Source organism: Apium graveolens, chromosome 2, assembly GCF_009905375.1.
Source record: "Apium graveolens cultivar Ventura chromosome 2, ASM990537v1, whole genome shotgun sequence".
Lineage (NCBI taxonomy): Eukaryota > Viridiplantae > Streptophyta > Magnoliopsida > Apiales > Apiaceae > Apium > Apium graveolens.
The window spans coordinates 276,987,979-277,012,061 of NC_133648.1; the positions used below are offsets into that span (position 1 = coordinate 276,987,979).

At 33.6% G+C, this 24,083-nt stretch overlaps 5 protein-coding genes across 6 annotated transcripts; 2 read left to right on the top strand and 3 right to left on the bottom strand.

The window, feature by feature from the left end:
* Positions 1-478: 478 nt before the first annotated feature.
* On the bottom strand, positions 479-2,805 carry LOC141708513 (vicilin Cor a 11.0101-like). The gene is made up of 7 exons (XM_074512176.1): positions 2,641-2,805; positions 2,162-2,526; positions 1,908-2,083; positions 1,739-1,819; positions 1,368-1,646; positions 930-1,275; positions 479-847 (listed from the first exon to the last, which is right to left on the bottom strand). The coding sequence occupies exons 1-7, from the start codon at positions 2,754-2,756 to the stop codon at positions 693-695; spliced, it is 1,518 nt and encodes a 505-aa protein (XP_074368277.1). The 5' UTR covers positions 2,757-2,805; the 3' UTR covers positions 479-692.
* Positions 2,806-7,409: 4,604 nt separating this feature from the next.
* Positions 7,410-8,257, top strand: LOC141701138 (uncharacterized). Its single transcript, XM_074504800.1, has 2 exons — positions 7,410-8,151; positions 8,217-8,257. The coding sequence occupies exons 1-2, from the start codon at positions 7,410-7,412 to the stop codon at positions 8,255-8,257; spliced, it is 783 nt and encodes a 260-aa protein (XP_074360901.1).
* Positions 8,258-12,814: 4,557 nt separating this feature from the next.
* Positions 12,815-16,978, bottom strand: LOC141708515 (uncharacterized). 2 transcript variants are annotated; one of them, XM_074512177.1, is made up of 7 exons: positions 16,788-16,924; positions 16,613-16,678; positions 16,004-16,099; positions 15,133-15,236; positions 14,912-15,048; positions 14,367-14,452; positions 12,815-13,160 (listed from the first exon to the last, which is right to left on the bottom strand). In XM_074512177.1, exons 1-6 carry the CDS (start codon positions 16,809-16,811, stop codon positions 14,370-14,372), a joined length of 510 nt encoding a protein of 169 aa, XP_074368278.1. In that variant the 5' UTR covers positions 16,812-16,924; the 3' UTR covers positions 12,815-13,160; positions 14,367-14,369. The 2 variants fall into 2 exon arrangements, with proteins under 2 accessions (XP_074368278.1, XP_074368279.1); XM_074512178.1 differs by lacking the exon at positions 12,815-13,160 and having other exon boundaries at positions 14,123-14,452; positions 16,829-16,978.
* A 3,536-nt stretch (positions 16,979-20,514) lies between these two features.
* LOC141706313 (non-specific lipid transfer protein GPI-anchored 21-like) lies at positions 20,515-21,987 on the bottom strand. Its single transcript, XM_074509104.1, has 4 exons — positions 21,566-21,987; positions 21,443-21,469; positions 21,288-21,350; positions 20,515-20,936 (listed from the first exon to the last, which is right to left on the bottom strand). Exons 1-4 carry the CDS (start codon positions 21,906-21,908, stop codon positions 20,713-20,715), a joined length of 657 nt encoding a protein of 218 aa, XP_074365205.1. The 5' UTR covers positions 21,909-21,987; the 3' UTR covers positions 20,515-20,712.
* A 545-nt stretch (positions 21,988-22,532) lies between these two features.
* On the top strand, positions 22,533-23,939 carry LOC141706314 (non-specific lipid transfer protein GPI-anchored 15-like). The gene is made up of 3 exons (XM_074509106.1): positions 22,533-22,976; positions 23,101-23,217; positions 23,618-23,939. The coding sequence occupies exons 1-3, from the start codon at positions 22,658-22,660 to the stop codon at positions 23,746-23,748; spliced, it is 567 nt and encodes a 188-aa protein (XP_074365207.1). The 5' UTR covers positions 22,533-22,657; the 3' UTR covers positions 23,749-23,939.
* Positions 23,940-24,083: the final 144 nt, after the last annotated feature.

Here is a 24,083-nt window from a genome sequence, read left to right on the forward strand (position 1 = left end):
TTTTTTTACTTCTATAAATATATGATCCGTGCGATACACGGTATTCTAAAATTTATTTATTTTATTTTATTTATATTTTAATTTTTTTATATAATTTTTTAATATACATATATTGTTACTTCTAATCTTGTTGCAGTATTGTTCTTTATTTTTGATGGTTTGTTGTAATATTCTTACAAAAAATATGTTTATATTGAGAAATATTAGATATTGATTGAATTGGATTAAGTATATATAATAGAAAATCCAATTATATTTTATCTACTGTTGTATCTTAATATTATATTTTGGTGTTGAATACTAGTAGAGCAATATTATATTAACAATAAATATGTAGATTTTGATAAATAAATGATTTTGAATTGAATTACTTTTTCTGCAATATATATTATATAGCTATATATATTATAATATCTAATTATATTCTAAAATGACAAAGTGCAAATGCTTTGAAGATTAAAGTAGCACACAGAGACACTTAGGAGCAAGGCAATGTTTATTTATATATTATAGGCAGCATCATCATCATCATCATCATCATCGTTAGGATTACACGGGAGAGAACCACATTACTGCTTTCTTCCAAAACTCACTTAAAATTTACATGCACGTTTTATTCATAGATAACATAGAAAAAAGTACTCCAGAGCGCTACTGATGCACCACCATTACTCCACTGACAAGCCTGTGCTTCACTCCAAGGCACGGCCTTGTTGCTGTTGGTTAGGACCCTTGAAGAACCACTCATTGTTGTTTGCCCTTACTATCTCTTCCACTTCTCTAGATGGCCTGTTGAAAGCTAACTCCTGGGCCACCTTCTCCATCTGGCTAAATATGTTGTTTTTCCCTGAAAAATCATTTATCAAGTTCGTTAGCTTCTCTTTTCAAATATACATAAATCGATCCGTGAAGACAGAGTGAGTAGTTACCTGCAAGAGGAGTTTTGTCATTGTCCCTTGTGTTAATCTCGAAGCAGATAACCTCTAGATTCTGGTTGTTGGAAGCTACCAAAGTAGAAGGGTGTCCAGGAGGGGTTATGAACACCACACCCTGCCTTAAACGTGCTTCCACTTTCTCATACTTGACCTGCTCCTGTAAGTCTCCTTGGCCCTCCTGTGAACCTCCTCGGCCCCTTTGGCGCTCCTGCGAGCCTCCTTGGCCTTGTTGTGACTCCTGTGCCAAGTGTGGGCATGCCATCTGAAGTAGGCCTTCTCCGTTCCTCACCACAGAGATCTTAATGGACTTGGAATTGAAGAAAATAGTTGACATGCCTCCCTGTGCAAACGCATGATCAAGGTTAGACAAATCAACATGCATTGTCGAAGAATCAACCACACATCCATCCCAAGACACAGAAACGGACAAACCTTTGTGATGTTAGCAAAAGAAACAGAAACGTCAAGATCTTCAAGCGGCCTAAAGTCACTAGGATTAACCTCACGGAGCTCACCAAACTCATTTGATTCAACAGGACGCTGTTTAAAGAGGTTTATCTTGTTTCTGGATGATTCGCCACCAAAAGGCCATATGCTTTTACCTCCTTCCTCATCTTTCTGACTCAGAGCCCTGATCTGCTCTTCAGAAGCTTTCACAACAAATTCAGCCTTCTGTTGATCCAGCAACCTCAGAATCTTGTCGCTCTTTTGCTAAATTCACACCAAATGAAGCCAAAGTTAACACCATTAAAACCAAGAATTAACAACAATCAGTACTTATTTCGAATGTTTTGAATCCTCACTTGGTATGCGGCTTCCAAAATCTCACCGCTGAAAGCCTTGAGGAAGGACTCTGGATTCTTAGCTCCAACTCCAAAGAATGGCTGACATATCACACAAAATTAATACATAAAAAAGGTGTTATGTACAAGTTTGACGATCATATATATCTTTAAAAACAGTCTTAGCTACCTGGAATTCGCCTGGAGTGGAGATAGGTTGGACGAGCTTGGCTATCACAAGTTTCTCATTGTTGTCTCTATTAATCAGATAAACAGTTGTTCCTGCAGGAACTCTGAGAACATCTCCTTTTCTGAGATTTACACTCTGTCTTCCATCAGGCCGTAACAAGCTAATTCTTCCCCTTCCTGAAACAATAATTAAGTTAATTTTAACCATTTTGATCACAATCAAATAATAGACATGCATTGCATCTATCTACACACCTTGAACAACAACTAGGATGAGCTCCGCATCAATATGGTGAGGCAACACGAAAGTTTGCGGGTTGGCCTCAAGGAAGGCAAAACGGAAGGCGTTGATGAAACCCCGGAGATGCGGGGAATGATCAGAGAATTTGGGAAGCATTCCGAGTCTGCCATGTTGAGTGCTAATAGTTTCAAAATGCTTGTCCTCGAACACATAAGGGTTGTTATCTTGTTGTGATTCACCTCCGGTTATAGGATATGAATCACCACCTTTTCCTTGGCGCTCTTCATACTTGTCCTTACACTGACGCTGGCAATCCTCCAGCTCCTGTTGCTGCCTTCTCCCTGGCTCAGACTCTCTCTGGCACTTCCTTTGGCATTCACTGTTTCAATATTGCCATATACAAGTGTAAGTGTGTAACTAATTATTAGAAAACAACAAACTGGACAATGAAATAATAAGTTACGACAGGATGGAAGCAAGGTTAACAACAAACCTGTATTCCTTCTTGGGATCCTGACGAGGGTCATGGTGGTTTATAAAAGCACTAACAGAAAGTAGCAAAACTGAGAGAAGCAAAAAGAAAGCTAAAGGCTTGATCATTTGGGCCATAGTTGTTGTTGAGTGAAGTCTACTCTTGATGGATGGATGAAGAAATGGAGGAGAGGAACAAGGTACTTATAGGGGAAGAGAGGTGAGGAGAAGAGATAGAGATGAGATGAAGAGCTACATGCAGGAAGCCAGGTGTCCATTTTCCCATTACTACGTGGTGTTTATCTTGCTCAGCATTATCGCCGCGTATGAACAAAGACAAATGCGGCAGCTGACAACCCAAATGCCTACCAATGCTATAATTCAATCCAATGGATATCTTCTTCCTTTTCCTTTCTTTTTCTTTTTATTTTTCCCTCTTTACGCTACATCAATTTCGGTTTTGATTGATTTAATTTGTCTCAGGAAACATCCAGAGTGATCAATCGGAGATCCAAAATGATATATACTTCATATTTTTTTTAATTTTTCTCAGAAAAATCTATAGGAGTCAATCGGAGATCATAAGTTTAAACTTAATTATTTGTACAAGACATTTTCTTCATATTTTTTTAAAAAGAGGTACATGACAAAAAATACGTATCTTTGTATAAGACTAGGATGCATTGCTAATAATTATTCGAAATTAAAACACACAATCAATATCATCAAAAGCATATACTGTAATTGGCAAATTTGTAACAAAATTTGTACAATCCGAAAACAAACGAAATAACAAGTGTGTATCGGAATAGGGGATAGGGATGTATCTGTACCACAATTGCATCCCTGTTTCATCAAACTAAACAAGGGCTATGATACGTGGACGTACGGCTCGGTGAAAGATGAGTACCCGTGAGACTGACAAAACCCCATGCAAAATTACATCCTCATTACTTCTCAAAAAAAACATCGTCATCTAAATTAATTTATGTACTAAGATCACGATATTTCTATAGAGATCAGTATCTATCCATGCATTTTTGGATGAGTTCAGAATTAATTTCTATTCATCAGCAAAACGTAATGAAAAACAAAAAATTATTGCCCCAAGTTTTGCATACAAACTTATTATCGTACCCTGATAAAAGAATTTTAATCGACTTGGTAGATTAAGATTTCAAAAAGAAAAATATTATTTAAATATTAGTAGTGCCGAAAACTATGGTCCTTGGAAACGTTCTCTCACAATTGCTTTGTCCGCTAAGAATAAGTTAGGCATAGTTAATGGATCCATACCAAAACTGTGGCGCTCTCCAAACCTGGGTCAGAAATTTGGGGTCCACACACGCCTTATTTATAACATGCTAATAACAATAATAAAGATAATTATAATATGCAGTGACCCTACTTACCAACTACCACGGATCGCAACAGGTTAAAGTATGCACACAAGCCCACATCTACTTATATTACATACCGTTCAAATCCCAACTATTCCAAACTCAAAACTGAGTATTAAACATTATTACAAACTTTTACAGACTTAAATTATCCCAAAAGAAGCCTACTAGCTCAGCTCAATCAACCTGAACCCCTAGCTCTCGCGCTGGACTGGGGATTCGCGGTACCAACTGGTTCCTTCTTAACTGGAAAAGAACAGAAACAATATCGCACAAATGAGCTAACTAGCTCAGCAAGTCACAATGACAAAACTGAGAATAATGATCATCAAGTGAACATGATTATGATATTAAGTGAACAATGGATTATGATTTAGAATTGGATATTATACTTTTATTTTAAAAAAACCAAGGTTAGGCTGCTGATCAGTCACGCACTAACCCCGAGCAAAGTACACAACACTGCTCTAACTACTGGATCCAAGGCACACATTGGCCTAACTTGACCATTATATGGTCTGACCACGAATCTGGTCCATAATTTTATAAAAACAATCCAATTCTAACATAATAATAGAATGAACAATAATAAACAATAACTAGAATCATTAACAACAATGAGTGTTTAACAGTGAAAGGGTTTCAACCCTTGTAAGGATCAATAAGGTAATTTCAAAGTTTGAATGCTGGGTAATGAAAGAATTGGATAACAAAGGAATCAACGTTTCAGGGTTTCAAAGATTTGGGCTTTCAAAGCATAAAATACAATGGTTTGAAGGTGTAAGCAGTCTGGTTCCGTGTTTAATATTTAATGTGTATGTATTTGTGGAGTAGTATTGTATACTTGAGGTTCGTGTTTGGGTATACAACAATCAATGGTATAGAAAGAATAAGGTTCATGGCTCAAGAACAATAACTGGAATCAGGGTTTGGGTTTCAGTGCTTCAAAGCACTCGCAATATCAACAAGACTATCAAGTACTACAATATCTCGAGAAAGTTCAGAACACTTGTCTGGTATTAGCTTACTATCCTGCACTCGCTTCCAATCACAATTGTCTTACTCCTCAACTACATGTTTCCCTTTCCTACGTCTTGCCTCTTCTGCTCACATATCATAAGCATCTATCAATAATCAACTCAAATGATTCTATTCAACACATACTTCTATCTACCATTCGTTTCACCCAAATCCGATTAACGGATTGAAAGTTATGCAATAATCAAGCAAACACTGAATATATAGACCGATAGTCAATTAACAAGTCACGTATAACACATAATACATCACGTAATCAATGACATATCGTTTATAAAGAAGTCTCGGGTCATAAATAGGCTTTCTGGTATTTAAAATAATTTTTAAAATATTATTTGGAATTAAAACGGGTCGTTGGATCAATTTCGGGTTAACAAACAGGGTTCGATTGGCCAATTCTGGCTTCGAAACAATTTTATAATAATTATCGAGCCTTGGAAATAATTTAGAATAATATTTCAAAGTTCGAAACTATTTTTCAAAATTTTAAATCATTTTTAAATAATTAAATCTAATTAAGTAATTAATTAAGATCAATTAATAATTAATTAAATCAATTAATCAATTAATTTTCGAACTAATTGACCAATTAATCAATTAGAAATTAACTGAAATTAATTAACTAATTAATTTAGATTTATTTTGGAATTAAAAATAATTTTCAGAATTAAAATACTAATTTTTAGAATTTTCAAAAATTAAAAACAAATTTTTATAATAAAAATAAATAGGAAATATGATTTTTAAACATTTTTAAAACAGAAATCCAATTTTTGCAAACTCTGGAAACTTCAGGGACCAAACTGCATCGTTTTCAAAACTATAGGTACTAAACTGTAATTTTCCAGCCCCGTCGCTGGAAAATACAGGGGTGGTCGGAGAACATGTTCCCGGTGTTCTCACCCCACTAACACCTCCAGATCATATCTATACTTTACCAGGAATACAACCATGCCAACAGATTGTTCTAATCATCCCTGAGTTGGCCGGAATTTGGCCGTGAAGTTTGCCAGTTTCCGGCGAACTTCGGAAAATTTCAAAAGACAACTTCCTTCTCTACAGACCTCGGTGATTCATGAAACTTATACGACTAGATTGCAAATTTCACAGAGAATACAATCCACTATATCACAACATCAATCTATTCCAGAATAAAAAAACCCCCAAATTTCAATTAAGAACATTCATACGGGTTATAAACACTAATTTTGAAATTCGAAAATTAAACCCACTTTTGGTCATGTTATTGAACTCCAAATCAGACGTATAATATATCAAAATCATCAGGAAAACAAGCTCTACAACATGCAATCATCAAATCATACAAACAATCATCCGACCAAAAATTCATATTTTTAATAAATTTAATTCGAAAATAAATAAAATTATAGAAAATAAACTTTGATTTATGTAGTAAAACGAAGCTCAGAATCTGGTAGAACACTTCAAACCCTTCGTTTTGGTTACTCAAGCTTTGAAAACAGAGATCGGTAACGTCTTCGTTTTGCTGTTTGATTCTTAGAACAGTTTATGTACTTAGGGTTTTTCTCTGAAAATTATAAAATTAACTATCTGCAAATGATTTTGATACGAAATAAAATACGGTAAAAGGCTATTTATAATTACGGAAAATTAGTATCCCGTTGGATCATTCCGGATATAAAACGGTACGTTTATTTATAAAAACTGATCCAAACGGTATCGGTTTTCAGGATAATTATCCAAACCAGTACAATTTGTATTGCGGTCTTGGTCTCAGCGCCTGGTTACACGTACTACGAAGTGATAATTGGGATAGTTTAATAAAAAGCTCCCGTTTATCGAAAATACGGGTTTTATTGATTTATCGGAACAAATATTGTATCGAAAATATTGCGCCGGGACCCGCGCAGAACAAACCGTACGCCGGATCGAAAAAGTCGAAACATGGAATATGCTCGGAATATTACAATTAGGTTAGGAAGGAGTTCTCGGAAGAGTTTTGGGTTCCAAAAACGTAACAACGGGTGACGTCAGTTGGTTCCCGTTTTTATAAAATAGATTTTAAATACTCAGAAAAAGATTTTAGAAATTTCATATGATTCTTATAAATCCATAAATCAACATAAAAATAATTAGGAAGATATGACAATAATCTATATTTTATTTTGGACATATGAAAATTAAAATACTCAATTAATAATATTTTTAAATATCCAAACACCGATAACGCTTAACAATTAATTCACAGAATAAATACTGAACACACATAATAATTATTTAATAGCAAAAAATAATTACACGATATATCCCGGATATTACAAAAACCCCATAATTCTTCCCCTTTGAGGTCACAGGGGATAGAATCAATGATATGGTAATTAGCTGGATCTTGAATACTGTGTCTGATGAAATTAGCAATGGCATGGATTTTGTCATTACTGCTCAGGAGGTTTGGGATGAGTTGAATGATCAATTTTCGAGTATCAATGGTCATAGAGTGTATCAGGTGTTTAAGGATCTTCATGCCTTAGAGGAGGGTGATAGGTCTGTTGAAATTTACTATGACAAGATGAAAAATCATTGGGATGAATATACTGCTCTTGAACCTTTGATTCCATGTAAATCTACCTGTAAATGTGAGTCCCATAAGCTTCAAGAAGATTGGGAGCAGAGAAAGAAATTACTTCAGTGTTTAATGGGTTTGAATGAGAATTTCTCTGCTACACGGGGACAGATATTGATGATGGTTCCATTACCAACTGTACCTCAAGATTTTGCTTTGGTCAAACAAGAAGAGAGGCAGAGACTAGGTTTTTCCATTCCTACTTCTTTTATTGCCACAGTCAGAATTAGTATTTCTAATGGTGATACAAATAGTGCTACATATGCATCAAGTCTTACTTCTAAAAGACAATCTCTCAAGTGTTCTTACTGTCATAAAGAGGGACATCTTAAGGAAACATGTTATAAACTGATTGGATATCCACCAAAGGGTAGAGGCAGGGAAAAATTTGTTGGCAATAACAATAGGGCCCTTCCCCAAGCAATGCAAGCTACTGGTACTATTGGATCTTTTGGTGGTCCAATTGGTTCTGTTCAGACTTCTACTATGGGTAATGTTGTTGTTGGATCTTCTAAATCTTCTCAAAATCAGCAAGTTACTATTGATCAATTGCAGCAACAGATGTCTACTTTGATGAATTTTATGATGCAAAATAAATGCTCAACTCCTGAAGATCATATTAATGGCATGGCAGGTTTGGCTTATTCTATGATGTCTTTTTCACACCTGGATTTAAAAATTGTGTGGGTCATTGATACAGGGGCCTCTTATCACATGAGTAGTAACAAGAGTTTGTTCACTCACTTGGTTCATGCATCTCAACCTATTCATGTAGCTTTGCCAAATAGTCAAATTATCCAAGTGGATCAGATAGGCACAATTCAGTTGACTGATGAAATTCAACTTTTAAATGTTATGTTTGTACCTCAGTTCAATTGCAACCTGTTGGCTGTTAGTAAACTTGTACTAGATTCTAACATCAGTGTACAGTTTTCTCATGACAAGTGCATTTTTCAGGACCTTCACAAGGAGAAACTTCTGGGAACTGGTGTTGAAAAGGGTGGTTTATACTATTTCTCTCAAGCTCAAGCTTCTTCATCAGCTCAATCTTCCAAAAAGGTTTCTGCAGTCACTTGTTCTAGTTCTATTATTACTTGTTCAAAATTATGGCATCTTAGATTAGGGCACGCACCTAATACTACTTTAAGCCATATTCCTCACATCAACAAACTTATTGATTGTAACAAAGATTGTCCTATATGTCCTTTTTTGAAGCAATCAATGCTTAGTTTTTCTAAGCATAGTGATTCTTATGCTTCTTCAATTTTTTCGTTTATTCATATGGACGTTTGGGGCCCTTATCATATAGCTTCTACACAAGGCTGTAAATACTTCTTAGCGATAGTTGATGATCATAGTAGGGCAACTTGGACTTTTCTTCTGTCTAGTAAGCAACAAGTTTTTCAGAAGTTTCAGGCTTTTGTGGCCTATGTTGACAATCATTTTCATGTCAAAATTCAAACCATCAGAATAGACAATGGGAGTGAGTTTCTTAACTCTAATTTTTCACTTTTCCTTACTGAAAAGGGAATTTTACATCAAAGATCATGTACTCAGACTCCACAGCAGAATGCTAGAGTGGAGAGAAAACATAAACATTTACTTGAGGTTGCTAGGTCTTTGAGATTCCAGTCAGCCTTGCCTCATAAATATTGGGGTGAGTTCTTGCTCACTGCTACTTACCTAGTGAATTTGTTGCCTAGTCCTGTTCTACAGCATAAAAGTCCCTATGAAGTTTTGTATAACACAAAGCGTGATTACTCTTTGTTAAAGGCTTTTGGATGTCTATGTTATGCTTCTGTGCACTCTTCGGATAAGCTTGCTATAAGGGCAATTCAATGCGTGTTTATAGGATATCCATATCTACAAAAGGGATACAAATTGTTAAGGTTAGACAATTACTCCATTTTTGTTAGTAGGCATGTTAAGTTTTTGGAGCATATTTTTCCTTACCACCATAAGTCTTCTACCTCACTGCCTTTTGTCACTACCACATCTTGTACATCTTATACTTTTCTTGATTGGCTTTCTTCTCATCACTCAGATTCTTTTACTTCTGATATTCTTCAACCTGATTTACATTTAACCACCAATCCTTTAGAAGTATCTTCTCATGTTACTTCATCTCCACCTTTTTCAGCGTCTTCTGATCATTTTGATCATTTTGATATGAATGTTCCTCATACTAAAGACTCACATATTTCAGATTCCTCTATTCCTCGTAGTACATATTTACCTTCTTGTTCATCTGAGCAATCTCTCAGACTTTCTACCAGGGTTAAAGCAAGACCACCTTGGTGGAATGATTATCATGTCCCTAATTCCTCAAAACCCACAGTATTATTTAGTCAACTCATGGAGAATCATAACTTCCTTTCATCTCCTTCTGCCTTAGATCCGTTCTCTCTTCATATGTCTCATCATACTTATGATTCTGATAATCAAGAGATTTTGGCATATTGTCATAAGTCAGATATCATCTCTGAACCTCATCACTATTATCAAGCTATCAAGGATCCTCGATGGGTTCAAGCTATTGATAATGAACTACAGGCACTAGAAGCAAACAATACATGGGTTTTAATGTCACTTCCACCTGGAAAACCTAAAGTTGGCTGTAAATGGGGTTTTAAGGTAAAGTATAAACCTACTGGTGAAATTGATAGGTTTAAGACTCGTTTAGTAGCAAAAGGGTATACTCAAACCGCAGGGTTAGACTACCATGAGACTTTTGCTCCTGTGATTAAGCTTGTTACAGTTAGAAGTCTCTTAGCTATTGATGTTGCCAAGGGATGGTTCATTGAACAACTTGATGTGAATAATACATTTTTACACGGGGGCTTGTCCGAAGAAGTCTATATGGAGCTACCTCTAGGTTATAGACCTGCTGGTTATAGCTCAATTCCTAATGTTGTCTGCAAATTAATAAAGTCATTATATGGGTTAAAACAAGCATCTTGAGAATGGTTTACCAAGCTTACCACTACTCTGCTAGAAGCTGGTTATTAACAGTCCATGTATGATCGTTCTTTATATACTTTCAGTATTGGTTCTAGTTTCATAGTTGTGGTGGTTTATGTAGACGATATCTTACAATCAAGTAATGATTTTCATCTTATTCAATCTTTGAAAACTCTTCTTGATCAAAAATTCAGTACTAAAGACATAGGCCCTGCCAAATATTATTTGGGTCTTGAACTTCACATAAATAAACAAGGGGTATTTCTTGTGCAACACAAGTTTATTACAGATCTCATTGCTTCTGTTGATATGTCTGATTGCAAACCACTTTCCATTCCAATTAATCCTCATGTGAAGTTGTATGATAGTTCAATTTCTGGTCCTCTACTGGTTGATCCCTCTTCTTATAGGGCTCTTGTTGGTAAATTGTTATACCTTACTTCTTCTAGGCCTGATATAGCATACTATGTTCAGTTGCTAAGTCAGTTTATTCATGCTCCTCGAGAGGCTCATATGACTGCAGTGAAACGGGTTTTAAGATACTTACAATTAACATCTAGACATGGTTTATTTTTCCCTGCCAATAACAATCTGCAGCTACAAGGGGTGCAGATCCTAATGATAGAAGGTCTGTACGTGGCTACTGTTTTTTACTTGGAAATGTTGCCATTTCTTGGCGATCAACGAAGCAGTCTTTAACATCTCGAAGTTCAGGCTGAATATCGTGCTTTAGCCGATACTTCTTGTGAAGTACTGTGGTTAAGGAATTTGTTGTCTGATCTGGATGATCTGGGTGTTCATGTCAATGCTGTTGTTCCTTTGTTCTGTGACAACAAGTCTGCTGTTGATTTGACTGCCAACCCTGTTTATCATGCTCGTACCAAGCATATTGAGATTGACTGTCATTTTATTCGTGAGAAGATCAAAGATGATTTAGTCTATGTTTCTCAGATTTCTACTAAAGATAACACTTCTGATATTCTTACCAAGGGACTGGGTAAGGTCCCTCATTGGTTATGTTCTTCCAAATTAGGACTGACGTTCTCAATTTGTGGGGAGGCAAATAAGAATAAGGAAACTTCCAAGGCAATTGTTGACCAAGCTTCAAGTAATGTTGACGAAACTGTTCAGTTAGTCTACAGCATACCAGAGTGTTCAAGAAAATTGAATCATGCCTTTTCGGTCAAAAGGGGGGCTAATAAGACTGATCTTATTACTCATAATAATAAATTGACCTTAATAATAAGCTAAAATTAGCTTTTACCAATACAACACCTTACTGTTTGTAACTGTTTTTTGTTAGAGATAGGACAGCTGTCAATTAGTAAGATAGGAGTATAAATATCAGCTCCTTGTAATCTTCATTTCTTAAGCTTGTAAATACACATTCAGAAAGAATATACACTGCTTCTTCTTCATGTAAACTGGAGTTTTAGATTCAATGAAGTCTTCAAATACTCTCTTATTCTGGTAATGAAATTTGTTCAACTCTTCAGAAAAAAAAAATGAATGATCCAAATTGGAAAGTTTTCAGTTTGAGCAAAACCAGATGGTCCAATAACTGCATAGCTGTGCGTATTGTATGCAGTAATGTAAATGGTCATTTTAAATTAGAAACAAAAAACATAAAATGAATTTTGAAGGGCTTCTGATCAACATATGCAGTGCTTTTAGGTTAAAAGCTCAACATTGTTTTCAAGTTTTTATACTATACTTTACCATAACATTTCTGTTCTAAAGCCGCGAAAAAACAGGTTTGGAAGATACTTACTGTTTTCTTACGGTATTGCTGGACATTTTTCCAAACAATTACTCTGGCCTAATAGCTGGTTTCAAATTCCGGGATTTGCTATTTCAATTTCACAAAAAGATTGCTTCTATGAAAGTAATATTAATGATAATCAATATCAGTAAATTCAGGTTCCTAGCCTCTTACTTCCGAAACACTAACTAGATTATTCATAACAAATGTCTGTAATCAGGAGCTCAAACCCTTCCTTCTAGACCAAGCTTTGCTTCCTAGGTCCTTCCTAATTCCTATCTTCATCTCATCTTTAAATATTTATATTATTTTCTATCATTTCTGATTGTGTACTGCATCCATTATACTGCAACCAGAATTTAATTTAGATATATAAGCATTTTAGCAACAGTACTGCACTTGAAAGGATCCAGACAGAGGCATTGAAGAGAAAGCAAAATAATGTATACGGGGACCAATTTACAAAGTTTATAAGATTATAAAATTGTGGAAACAAATTACAAAATCAAATTTATCATAAACAATGACAGCAAAGAAAATTCCAGTGCAAACAAAGGTCGGAAGCAGTGATCTCTTTCAGTTTAAGGGACTATGAACACTTAAAGAAGACACATTGTACTTATAAAACTATAGTCTTGCCAATTTGGTGTTCACTACTTCCCTGTGATACTCACAGTACACTACTAGTTTTGTTTTTTCCCGATTAGTTCACTTTGTTGCTACCATGCAAGGGCAACAGATATTTGTTGCATATCCCTTTCCATCCCATGAAGTTTCTGCAAATACATTTTACTGTCATACATCCCTGTTTTTTCACTAACGAATCATTTCAAAAGTCTCTCAACATCCATATTTACTTGCCCCTCCAAATCGAGGATGCTAAATCCTATCCTAAAGATATTCAGTAGAAAATTTTGCTTTAGATGCCCCTATATTCTAAAATATATCGTACAGGTTGTTTAACTAGAACACTAGTGAAATGATTACGTTTTATAGACACGAAGCTGCCAAAGATAACTTGTAAAATCATTGAAGAAATAATAAATAAATACGTAACTTATAAGATAAAAACATCAAGATGTGGCTAGCACACGCCTAAGTGAGTGACTGTATGTCATAAACAATGAGAATTTGTCTAGCTAAAAGAAACCTCAAGCATATATCAAAGAAAGGATCTAGTGCATTCTCTCTCCAACTTGAAATGTGGAACCCTATCGAAACCAACCTGACAAACTTTAACTTCATCTACAATTTATATTATATACTGGGCTAGATATTTAATTGCACAATACTCTAAGCTCTTCTAGCCTGCTTCTTACTTGTAGTTCTTACTTTAACTTCTTCCAATGTCACTTATATAACCCATGTTTTAAATGGGATTCACACCACACAATATAAGCTCTCGAGACATGGAATATATCGTAGGGTTGACCTAGACCAACAGTGCATCATGGAACCTACAAACACAAGTAATACATGACCACTAATGGTGCATCAAATACAACTTGGAATCCATTTTCTACCAATTTATAATCATATATGTAAAAAGGTAATTGCAGAATGAAATTTATATTGAAATTTGAACTACTTCCATAAATATTAAATAATCTGGAGGTCTCCCTAATTAATCACTAGAATTTATACTACTTACATAAATATTAGAGGTGTTCCTAATTTATATTAATCACAAACATATGTCCAGAAAATAAAAGGTCATCAACAAACATAAACAATAACATACATTCACAATTGCATGCTGCCATTACTAATGATACTATATTGGAAAAAAAAAAGCTCTTAAAATGATCAGGCAGTTCAATCAATTATCAATATGATCTTGTTATGAGATGGATGAGCAAAGACACCTAGAGGATGGCAAATAAGTGAGTATACAGTACATTACAGGTTATTGTATATCCCTACAAAAATCAATTTATTTTAGAGAAAAATGGTGCGTAAGAGAATAAAATCCAGTATCATACTGATTAAAGATTAGGCATGCCCTTTCCAACTTTAAAGTCAAATGTCCTCTCTAAAACCAAATTCATAGGCGTGTCCTTGGGACCAACTGCAAGAAGAAGCACAAGAAGATTAAGAAGATGACAGAATATCCATCAACCCATATCAAAATTTATTTGCACGCTAACAAAAAGTTCAAAACCAAACTGAATTTTAGAAAAATCATCAAGTCCATAAGAACGACTGCTAATTTAGATGGTCATGTCTTTCCTTAAGGTTAAAACCAAATTTACAGTACAAAATCTACAAACACACCCCGTCCCTAGAACTTCAAGGAAGCAAAAATATAAACAACAATAGATACTAAACAACAATGTCAAGGCCTCTACTTTCCACTTCAGACAAGCACCAAAGTAAAACTTAAATAAAGAAATAAACATAGCTGCACTGTCTAAATGGGAGAATGTAAATTCAATTGAAATTCACTTGTGGCACATCGATAGCATTAAACAATCTGATAGGCAAGGGAAAATAAATTAGGGCAGATAGTGCACATATTGCCACCTACCCATTGTTGGTCTTGGGGTAGTTCTAATCTTTAAGATTTCAGGGCGAGGAATTATGGACTCGGATGCACCTATGCCTCTGGAAACTCTGACCTTGGTGCCATCTTCTAGATATCGGATCCCAATCTTACAAGGCTTTCTATATGAAAAATCAATAACCGTCAGTTGAAAAGAAAAAATAGTAGCTAACAGTCACAGGAAATTTGGTTTTTAGATTACAGACTCGGACACTGGATCTAGTACTTGAACATTTGAGACATGAAGTGGAGCTTCTACTGTAAAAATTCCACCTTCATGACCTTGACCTTGCTTAATATGTTTCTTAACCTGTAAGAGGAGAAAATTGTGAATCAACAAACGTAAAGCACAAATTCTATGGCTGTCAAGACGAATAATCTAAACACGTTAAAGAAAAATATGCTTGGCTTACACCCATTATTTGTCAACTTAATGAACAAAAAGAAAAAAGAAGAGGCAATTAACCATGCAGCTTCTAATTGTGTTAAACAAAGGTTTTCTCAGACAACTCGAATGAATGCTACATATATTTCATCACAAACATTTCCAGGGACTGAAGGTATACGACTATACGTGTAAAATTTATCCACATTGGAAAATGTATTATTTATTAGTGTGTTCCTGTGATGTATAACTCCTCCAATCAATTTGTGTACAAGACATAACCTTTTATGTGAGATTTTTAAGGCCTTGCCTGATCTAGATAATTGCATTCGTTTTTTTCCCAAGTTATTACAAACGCTTTGAGAGCCAAACGTTGATAGCCGGATTTCCAAATTAAGTATATTAATGTATCCATCTCTCACTTTCTTCCGTACTATCATGCTATTCTATATATATAATTATATACAATATATAGAACCTCACCAGTCGATTGTTGCTTAGTCTCACAAAAGATATTTATGTTATATCATAATTTTTCTTATCTCAAGTCTCAACTACCTCTTTTCCGAGCCAAAAACAAGGTCAACCGAGAGTATCTCAAATTATCACTACCTAATCACTCAAACAGTTTTTGGTGAAACAGAGTAAAAACAAATGTCTGTCTGATAGTAGAATGGAGTGATAATATTCACCAGATTTTTTCCTTCAACAATAACACGATTTTGAGAGCGAATAACGCGCTTTACAATCCCAGTCTCCCCTTTATCTTTGCCTCTCATAACCATCACCTGCAAAGAACATAAAAACAAACAACTTGTACAGTTAAATATCGAATCCGACAAAAGTAGAATAAAAAGTATTTCCATAAAATGTATAAAATATTGATCTGTGGAGAAGAGGTTTATGTAAAAACGGTGAACAGCTGTCATGTTCTACATGTTCGGTATTAGATAGTTCTGCACTTTTGTAACTGCGTAATAATTCAACATTCTCAAACTAAAATCTACTCTCCATAGAGATATAAACCAATATATATACACGATCAAATTATAGTACAAACTATCTTAAACTGCAAGGCTTCAAGAATCATATAATAAATATATATATTCATAAAATGTGAATGTAAATATACAATTACACAATTTACTAAAAATATGTAATTACAATTATAAGCATAAAAAACAATTCCTTAGTTTGTATGCTAAATTAATTTGCATTACAAATATACAATTTACTAAAAAAAATACACGAAATCGACTAAGAAATGTGTGTAATTACAAGGGGAGAGATGTGTTTGTTACATTATCGCCACGGAGAATCTTCCAGTGATGTATAAGTTTCTGAGCTGCTTTCCAACCCATTTGAACCTAATTCAACATTAATTAAACCAATTCAAAACAACCAATCCCATAAAAAAGTTTAAGCATGAATTCTAGAAGAAAATGTGAAATATTGCACAATTGTGAGAATACATACATATATATACACACATACAGTCATAGATTGAATGACAGTACCTAAAAATGGAAGAGCAAGGATTCAAGGAAGAGCAAGGATTCAATTGGGATGTTTTTCAAGTCTCGTTGGATTTTTTTTATGAGGTCTAGGGTTTATCAATAAGGGTTTTAAATCTATACATTTATCTCCCTTTTTATATTGTCATTTTAATGGCCGTGAAGTTACGAGTTTAAGCTAAAATTAAGAAAAAATTATGTTTACACCAAGATTCGATGCACTTATGATCTATTGTCAAATTACATGTCATTGTCATTCATTGTCTTATATATCACATTAAATTTTAATTACAAATCTTATTAAATAAAATACATCATCTCTTTCTATCTATTATTTTAACTTTTGAATAAATAAAATATTGTTTTATATTATTTATGTAACTTCATTTTTTAGTTTCCGTATAATTGTATCTTCTCCGATATATTAAAAAAGGATTACAGGTAAATTGAGACATTTTAATGGTAGTAAAATTACAATTTTGCATTTTATGTTTGAAAATTTTAAAAATGTCATTTCTCACGCAATTTTTGTAAAATATAAGTATCAAACCCCAAATTTTCTACTCAAAAATATTGTGCTACATAATTTCTTGAGTTATTTAAATTTTTTATTAGATAAGACACATTCTCTCTTTTTTATCAAATTCTTTTTTTTATTAATTTAATTTTTGAGTAAATAAAATATTGATTTATATTATTTACGTGCCTTCTTTTTATTTAGTTTTTGTAATTTTATTATAAAATTTAAAAAATTCCACCACCTCATATTAGTTTCACTCACCTCATATTCATATATATATATATATATATATTAAATAATTTTTTATAAAATAGTATTTAAAAAATGTAATAATTTTAAAATAACCAATACTTTTGTTGATCAATTTTTTTACATTATAATTTAATACATAATTTTAATTTGTAATTCATTTGCATTATAAATCAATTTCAGTATGATTTGATATTAAGATTATAAGATATTATCAATGTTTTTATATATTACGAATTAGTAGACTATTTATATATATATTATTAAATAAATTTTTATAAAAATAGTATTTAAAAAATATAATAATTTTAAAATAATCAGTACTTTTATTGATCAATTTTTTTACATTATAATTTAATATATATTTTTAATTTGTCATTCATTTGCATTATAAATCAATTTCAATATGATTTGATATTAAGATTATAAGATATTATCAATGTTTTTATATATTACGAATTAGTAGACTGTTTTTTATTTTAAAAATATACTAAAAATATAAAATTATTATTTTTAATATCCCTGCATCCCCGTGGGAATCTTCATTCCAGCGGGAATCGGTAATGAAAAAAATTCCCGTTTAGGATTCAAAGTGTGTTCGGGGATCAGGGCGGGGATAGTACTTCCCGACCTTGAAATGACCCGATACACATCCTTGCAAATAAATTTCAAATATTTTAGTTATAATGATATAATTTTAATTTTTTTTATCGAGGTAAGTTAAAATCAAACTCTACGATAAAAATTAAGCCCTCAACACTTAAGTTATCTAATACCCTGCAATAGTATGTATGAAAACAAAAAGAGGTAAGAAAAACCTGTAAAAAGTTAAAATAATTATTTATTATATTCAAAATTATTTTTATATAGATGCAAGTTTATTTGAGATAATATATAAATATATATATACAGGACCGTACCTCGTACGAGTTTTTACGCTAGTTAATTGTTATTTACTGACGTGTTCTTTTGTATTTTTTTATTATGAGATTTTGAAGGAAAAGATATAAAGGGAGGATTATAATTAGACGAAGAGTGAGTCATCAAATGAAAATTTGAAATTATTAATTTAAATATTCTATTTCTTTTTAATGAAGATCAGTTGTTTTAGTGAATGTCCGAGTAAAATATTGTTTTATTTGTTAAAGAGAAATTTTTTCTGTTCATGATATATAGAAAATCTAGTATTGCTAACAATATAAAAATGAACCAGATTTTGGCTTCTCCTCTGTGGGATTTAGTATAAGTACTAAGTTATTCTTAGATCCTCTAATATCAGCCTGCCATCGGATATCATCATGACGCGGTCTTAGATGAGTCATCCTTAGTGCTTCCTTTCTGCTTTGTTTTAGACCTTTCTTTTTTAGCTACTTCTACCCATACTTTAAAAAGAAATTAATTTTCAACACCATTTATCACCAACACAGAGCATAAAAGCTTCGTAGCCAAATATATAGCATTACAAGATTATATATAGAAAATTCATATAAGAAATTATGCATACCTGAACAGAAATTGGAACTGCAAAACTAAGTATTTTTGCTTATTTATATAGAGGTTTATACAGAGGTAAGGAGAAGTAAATTTCAATATGTTACGGAATATAAACCAATAAACCTTCTAGACTCCTCCATCATTATTAGTATGGCTGTTCACTTTCTGTAAAACCTATTTTACATATTTATTCTTAATTCTTATACTTTAGATCAATAACCTGTAGCCTTGTAAAATTAGGAAAAATCAAAATAAAAATTTGGAACATGCCACGTCAACCACCAAAGAATCTCCTCAGATTTTCCTTTATATAAATATAAGATAAGATTTTTCTATCCAACTCCCTCTTCTCATAAAATATTAACCAAAGTAGGTCGTACCATGTTCCTTAACGCAAATCATCATGTCCTTTTTCATCCTTCTTCTCTATTTTTAATAGTTTTTTTTCATCTCAATTTCTGATATTTTTATTAAAATATTTTTCAATAAAATCGAGTTTCTGTTCCACAAAATTTGAAAAATCCAATTGAATTTATCACTTTAGTTTTGAGATCTACTAAGTTAAGAGTTCAAATTTTATAACAAAATTCAGTTTTTTGATTCAAAATCTCTGGTTTAACAGCATATTATAATTTGGTGTTATTTCAAAATATTTGAATTTTGGGTTTTTTTATTTCATTTTGTTTGATTTATTTGTGTGTTTGATTATTTTGCTTTATGCGATATATCTCATTTTGTGCGATGTGGTGATTGTGTTATAAATAAATTTTATAGTATATCATAATATCTCGTATAAATAACATTTTCAGCATGCTATAGGTGGATAGTTGGGATCCATTTGGGACGATGGTGAAAATCACTTATTTTCACCTCGAACAAAATTTTTTTGTTCATAATATAAGCTCAAGTGAGTCCTCCAAATATTTCACTATCCATTAAATTAATGTAAGGATATTTAATGTAAGGGCCAACCTACTGTTTTCAGGGGAGATGCATGATAAATTGCTTAGAATACCATTATTTTTATTTTTAATTTTCAGAATATTTGTGTTCAGTTAGTTAAGTAATCCGGAAATAAAGCGGCTAATTATTTAACTCGTTTATTTGTTTTTCAACTTGGATCTTGAAATTTATTCCGATTTAGTCTCTTTCATTTTATTAATTAATGAGATATGCTTTAAATTTGACAAAAAAAAGTAAAATTTTCTCTTATGAGTATTTTCCTTTTGTGTATTTGATATACAAGGTGTAATTCTTAGGTAAAAAATTTGAAATTTTTTGCATATTTAATATAGTAATTCGCATTAGGTAAAAATTTAAAAAATTTTGGGGACCTACTTTTTCGATTGCCATGTGTATCAACCAATCCCCGATATGTGTGGATTTGAAACTTTTCATTTCCAAACAAAATGATTACATGAATTTGTATCAAACTTGTTGCAATCTTTGAAATTAATCGAATATGCCAATATAATTAGACTGAATCTGATCCTCATGGACCGTTACATGGGAGCAATAACAAGAAGCAAAACAATTAGCGTTCATCCAGTGGATGAATGATGCATATGAATAAGCTTTTGTTTAAGGTAATTTTGTGCATACATTGAACTAAATGAGGCCTCGACTATTTGGACAAAAGCGTGATCCCAAGAAATGCTAGCAAAAGAGAGTGTGATAAAGCATAAGAAGATTGACTACTTGAAGCAGACGTTGGATTGAGCACTGGCCTAATCCCCGGAGTTGCAGTAGGCGGCATATTCTCTGAGGTTGTTTCAGCCGGTGAGCTGCCCGGTTCCACTCCACTAGTAGTTTTAGCTGGTGCATTTGCTGGTGCTGATGCTTTCGAAGCTATACGTCATTTGAAAACAAAAATAAATAAATTGTAGCTGATAAGCGTCTAGTAAGCTGATATAAAATTTAATTATATGCAGTAGCTGTTGTTTGTCTGAGATCAGAGGGCCAAATGTTGACACAGATTATTAGATGCAGTAGGGACCCTGTACAAGTAATTCACATAGTAGATATATATGCCTTGGTCCGCCCCTGCCCTACTTACATGAAATCTACTGCAAAGGTTGGCGAAATAGATCCATATTCGGGCATGTCTTAATCCGCAGAACTATACGTTTCATGATCATCATCTCTTGTTATGAGTCACTAATCTTAATTACTTGCATATATTTAGTTTGTTATTCATACCCGTGGGGCTGAATGGAGAATCAGCTGTAGCAGGTGGAGGAGTTGGCCCAAACAAAGCAGGACCTATCAATGTTAAGAAAATAGAGATATTTAAATCAAGTGTTCTAATGCAATGATATTTTATTGTTCTGAATTGTAATTACGATGTTATATACCTGGAGCAGGTAAAGGGACACCCGAAGCTGCAACATATATTGATATAAAACTTTGAGGGTTAGAGATTCATAAGTAACTTGAACTGTAACGTCTTAATAATATTGGTTAAGCAAAGTTTTTACCTTTGCATTGAATTGGAACTCTAGCAGAATTACATGCTCGGGGAAGTGTAATTGCTAATGTTCGATTAATTGGCAGTGAAAAGGGCACATTTCCTGTGACAAGGAGACAAGTGCAATCCACGCTAGTACTCATGAGAGACTTGAGAGAATTACAGCAGGCAGTCGACGGTGAAGAAGCACCATTTCTGGTACTTCCAGTGATAAAATTCAAGCATGGTGTGAAGCTGGTTAGCATTGAAAAAGTGCATGGTGTGCTAATTTGACAATTGACAGAAACAACAAAAAGGAATAACATAGTTGCAGATAGTAAGTTTAGGCGCAAAAAAGAATTGGCATTTTCCATGATTAAGAGAGTGAGAGGTTTAGGAGCACAATGCAGAACTAAGATATTAAAACTATTGCATTTAACAGCTACTAGGATTTGGCAATGATGAAATATAGAGTATATGGGGGTTTCTAGAGGTTTGGAGGGAAAATGGAAGATTTGAAGTAGTTATTGGAGCTCAACAACTATGATATTGATACATCATTTCTTGTTTGTTTTGACACAATACAGGGGAGTTCACCTATTCTAGTTGGGTAGGTTTGGCATATTGCAATTTGTAATTGCTTTGTAACTTTTACAAGTAACATGTTTATACTGAGACAGTAATTTATAAAATACCTGGCTCTTATTTTCTTCCCCTAGTTTTTCCCTCGTACAACCCATGATCTACTTAATGGAATAGAGATAATATCACAATATATTTGATTTGTTTGGTTATCCTTTTATCTTGTTTTTAATTGATCTACTGAATGTCGTATGACCAAATAAACATAAGAAAGCAAAATTTTTACTTCAACTGAATTTTGCAATGACTGCTTGAATTATATGGGATACAAATATAATAAACCAAGGGTTGGTCACCCAAGTTTACCTATATATCATTTCCTGTTTACTGAATTTCACATATTTAAACTCCAAGACCCGGCCTTTCCTCTTCACCAATCAACAATACGTTCTCATAACCTAGCATACTCTTCTCCTTTATCGCATAAAGGTTCTCTAAGGCCTCTCTTTCTGTGAAGTTCAGCTATCCTAAAGATTCAGCAATGGCTTCTAAAATGATCAGAATGAGCCTAGTTTTAGTTCTAGTAGTAATGTTATGTGGAGGAGCCATGGCTCAATCGGGCTGTAGTAGTGCACTTCTTGGCTTGTCCTCGTGCCTTAACTACATCACCGGAAATTCATCAACCCCGTCATCTTCTTGCTGCTCACAACTCGGAAATGTTGTTCAAGCACAGCCACAGTGCCTTTGCACAGTCTTGAGTGGTGGTGCTGCTGCCCTGGGTTTAAACATTAATCAAACTCAGGCTCTAACACTCCCTAGTGTTTGCAACGTGCAGACTCCACCCCTAAGTCAATGCAACAGTAAGCTAAATTCTATTTTTAATCTTTTGCAGTTAATTATTTATAATGTCAAAATTAGCCTTAGGCCGTAAACAGGTTATCTAACTTGGACAAAATTTTTAATATTTGTTTCTCGTAAAAGCAGCTGCAAATGGATCGCCAACAAGTTCAGCAGCCACACCGACCAGTTCACCAGAGGGATCTCCATCTGATTCTTCTGATGAAACACCTGACACTCCGTCGGACTCAAACAATCCATCAGGTAGTCAATATCTTACAGAATTAAGTACAGTCAAGGTCCAATGTCACAAAAATAAACTTCATACTGAAACATTGTTTCCTGCTAAGCTATAATTGGCCAGTGTGTCATTATCCTTGAAAAATAAGTAGTAAGCAACTGCGAAATTGCGTAGGAATTCAAGCCAAAGCAATGATGTCCAGACAGCTATAGAATAATGGTGAATCTTTCAACACAAATTATAACATGGAAGAGTCATGTACAATATATAACCATTTTCTACAAGATGAGTGTGCAGTGAACAAATTTAAGATCTATAATCTGAGATGTAAACTGAAATACAGTTGGCATACAATATAAGTAATCTACAGAACACCATGTCCATACCTTGATCGTATTATAGCTAACTCACTGCAAACTGCAGGAGGAGGGTCTAAAACAGTTCCCTCGACAGATGGCACCGCATCTGATGGTAGAAACATCAAAGTGCCCGTTCATATTGTGCTTTCTGCTCTCTTCATTGCGTCATGTGCTTCAGCAGCCACCAAATTCTGAGTCCTGTACTGTTCAGGCCTTATACAAGTAGCAATCTTGGATCATTCGTATTTCTACTTGTAACATATTTGTTGAGTATTTTACATTGTTTCACCTCTGTGATGATTTTTTTGATATTTTCTTCCTATTGGGATGAATATGTAATGGCTATTTTACAGCGAAATATATTAATCAGAATTTTTTTTACTGCTCATTGATGTTATAATGGAATCTGAACGCACGTTGTAATACTAAAGTGCAGTGCTAAAAATTAATAAATGGACAAATATAGACTTTTAGCACTTATCTTTGAAACTGTCAAATAAATGATAGATGCTATAAATCAATTAATGGCC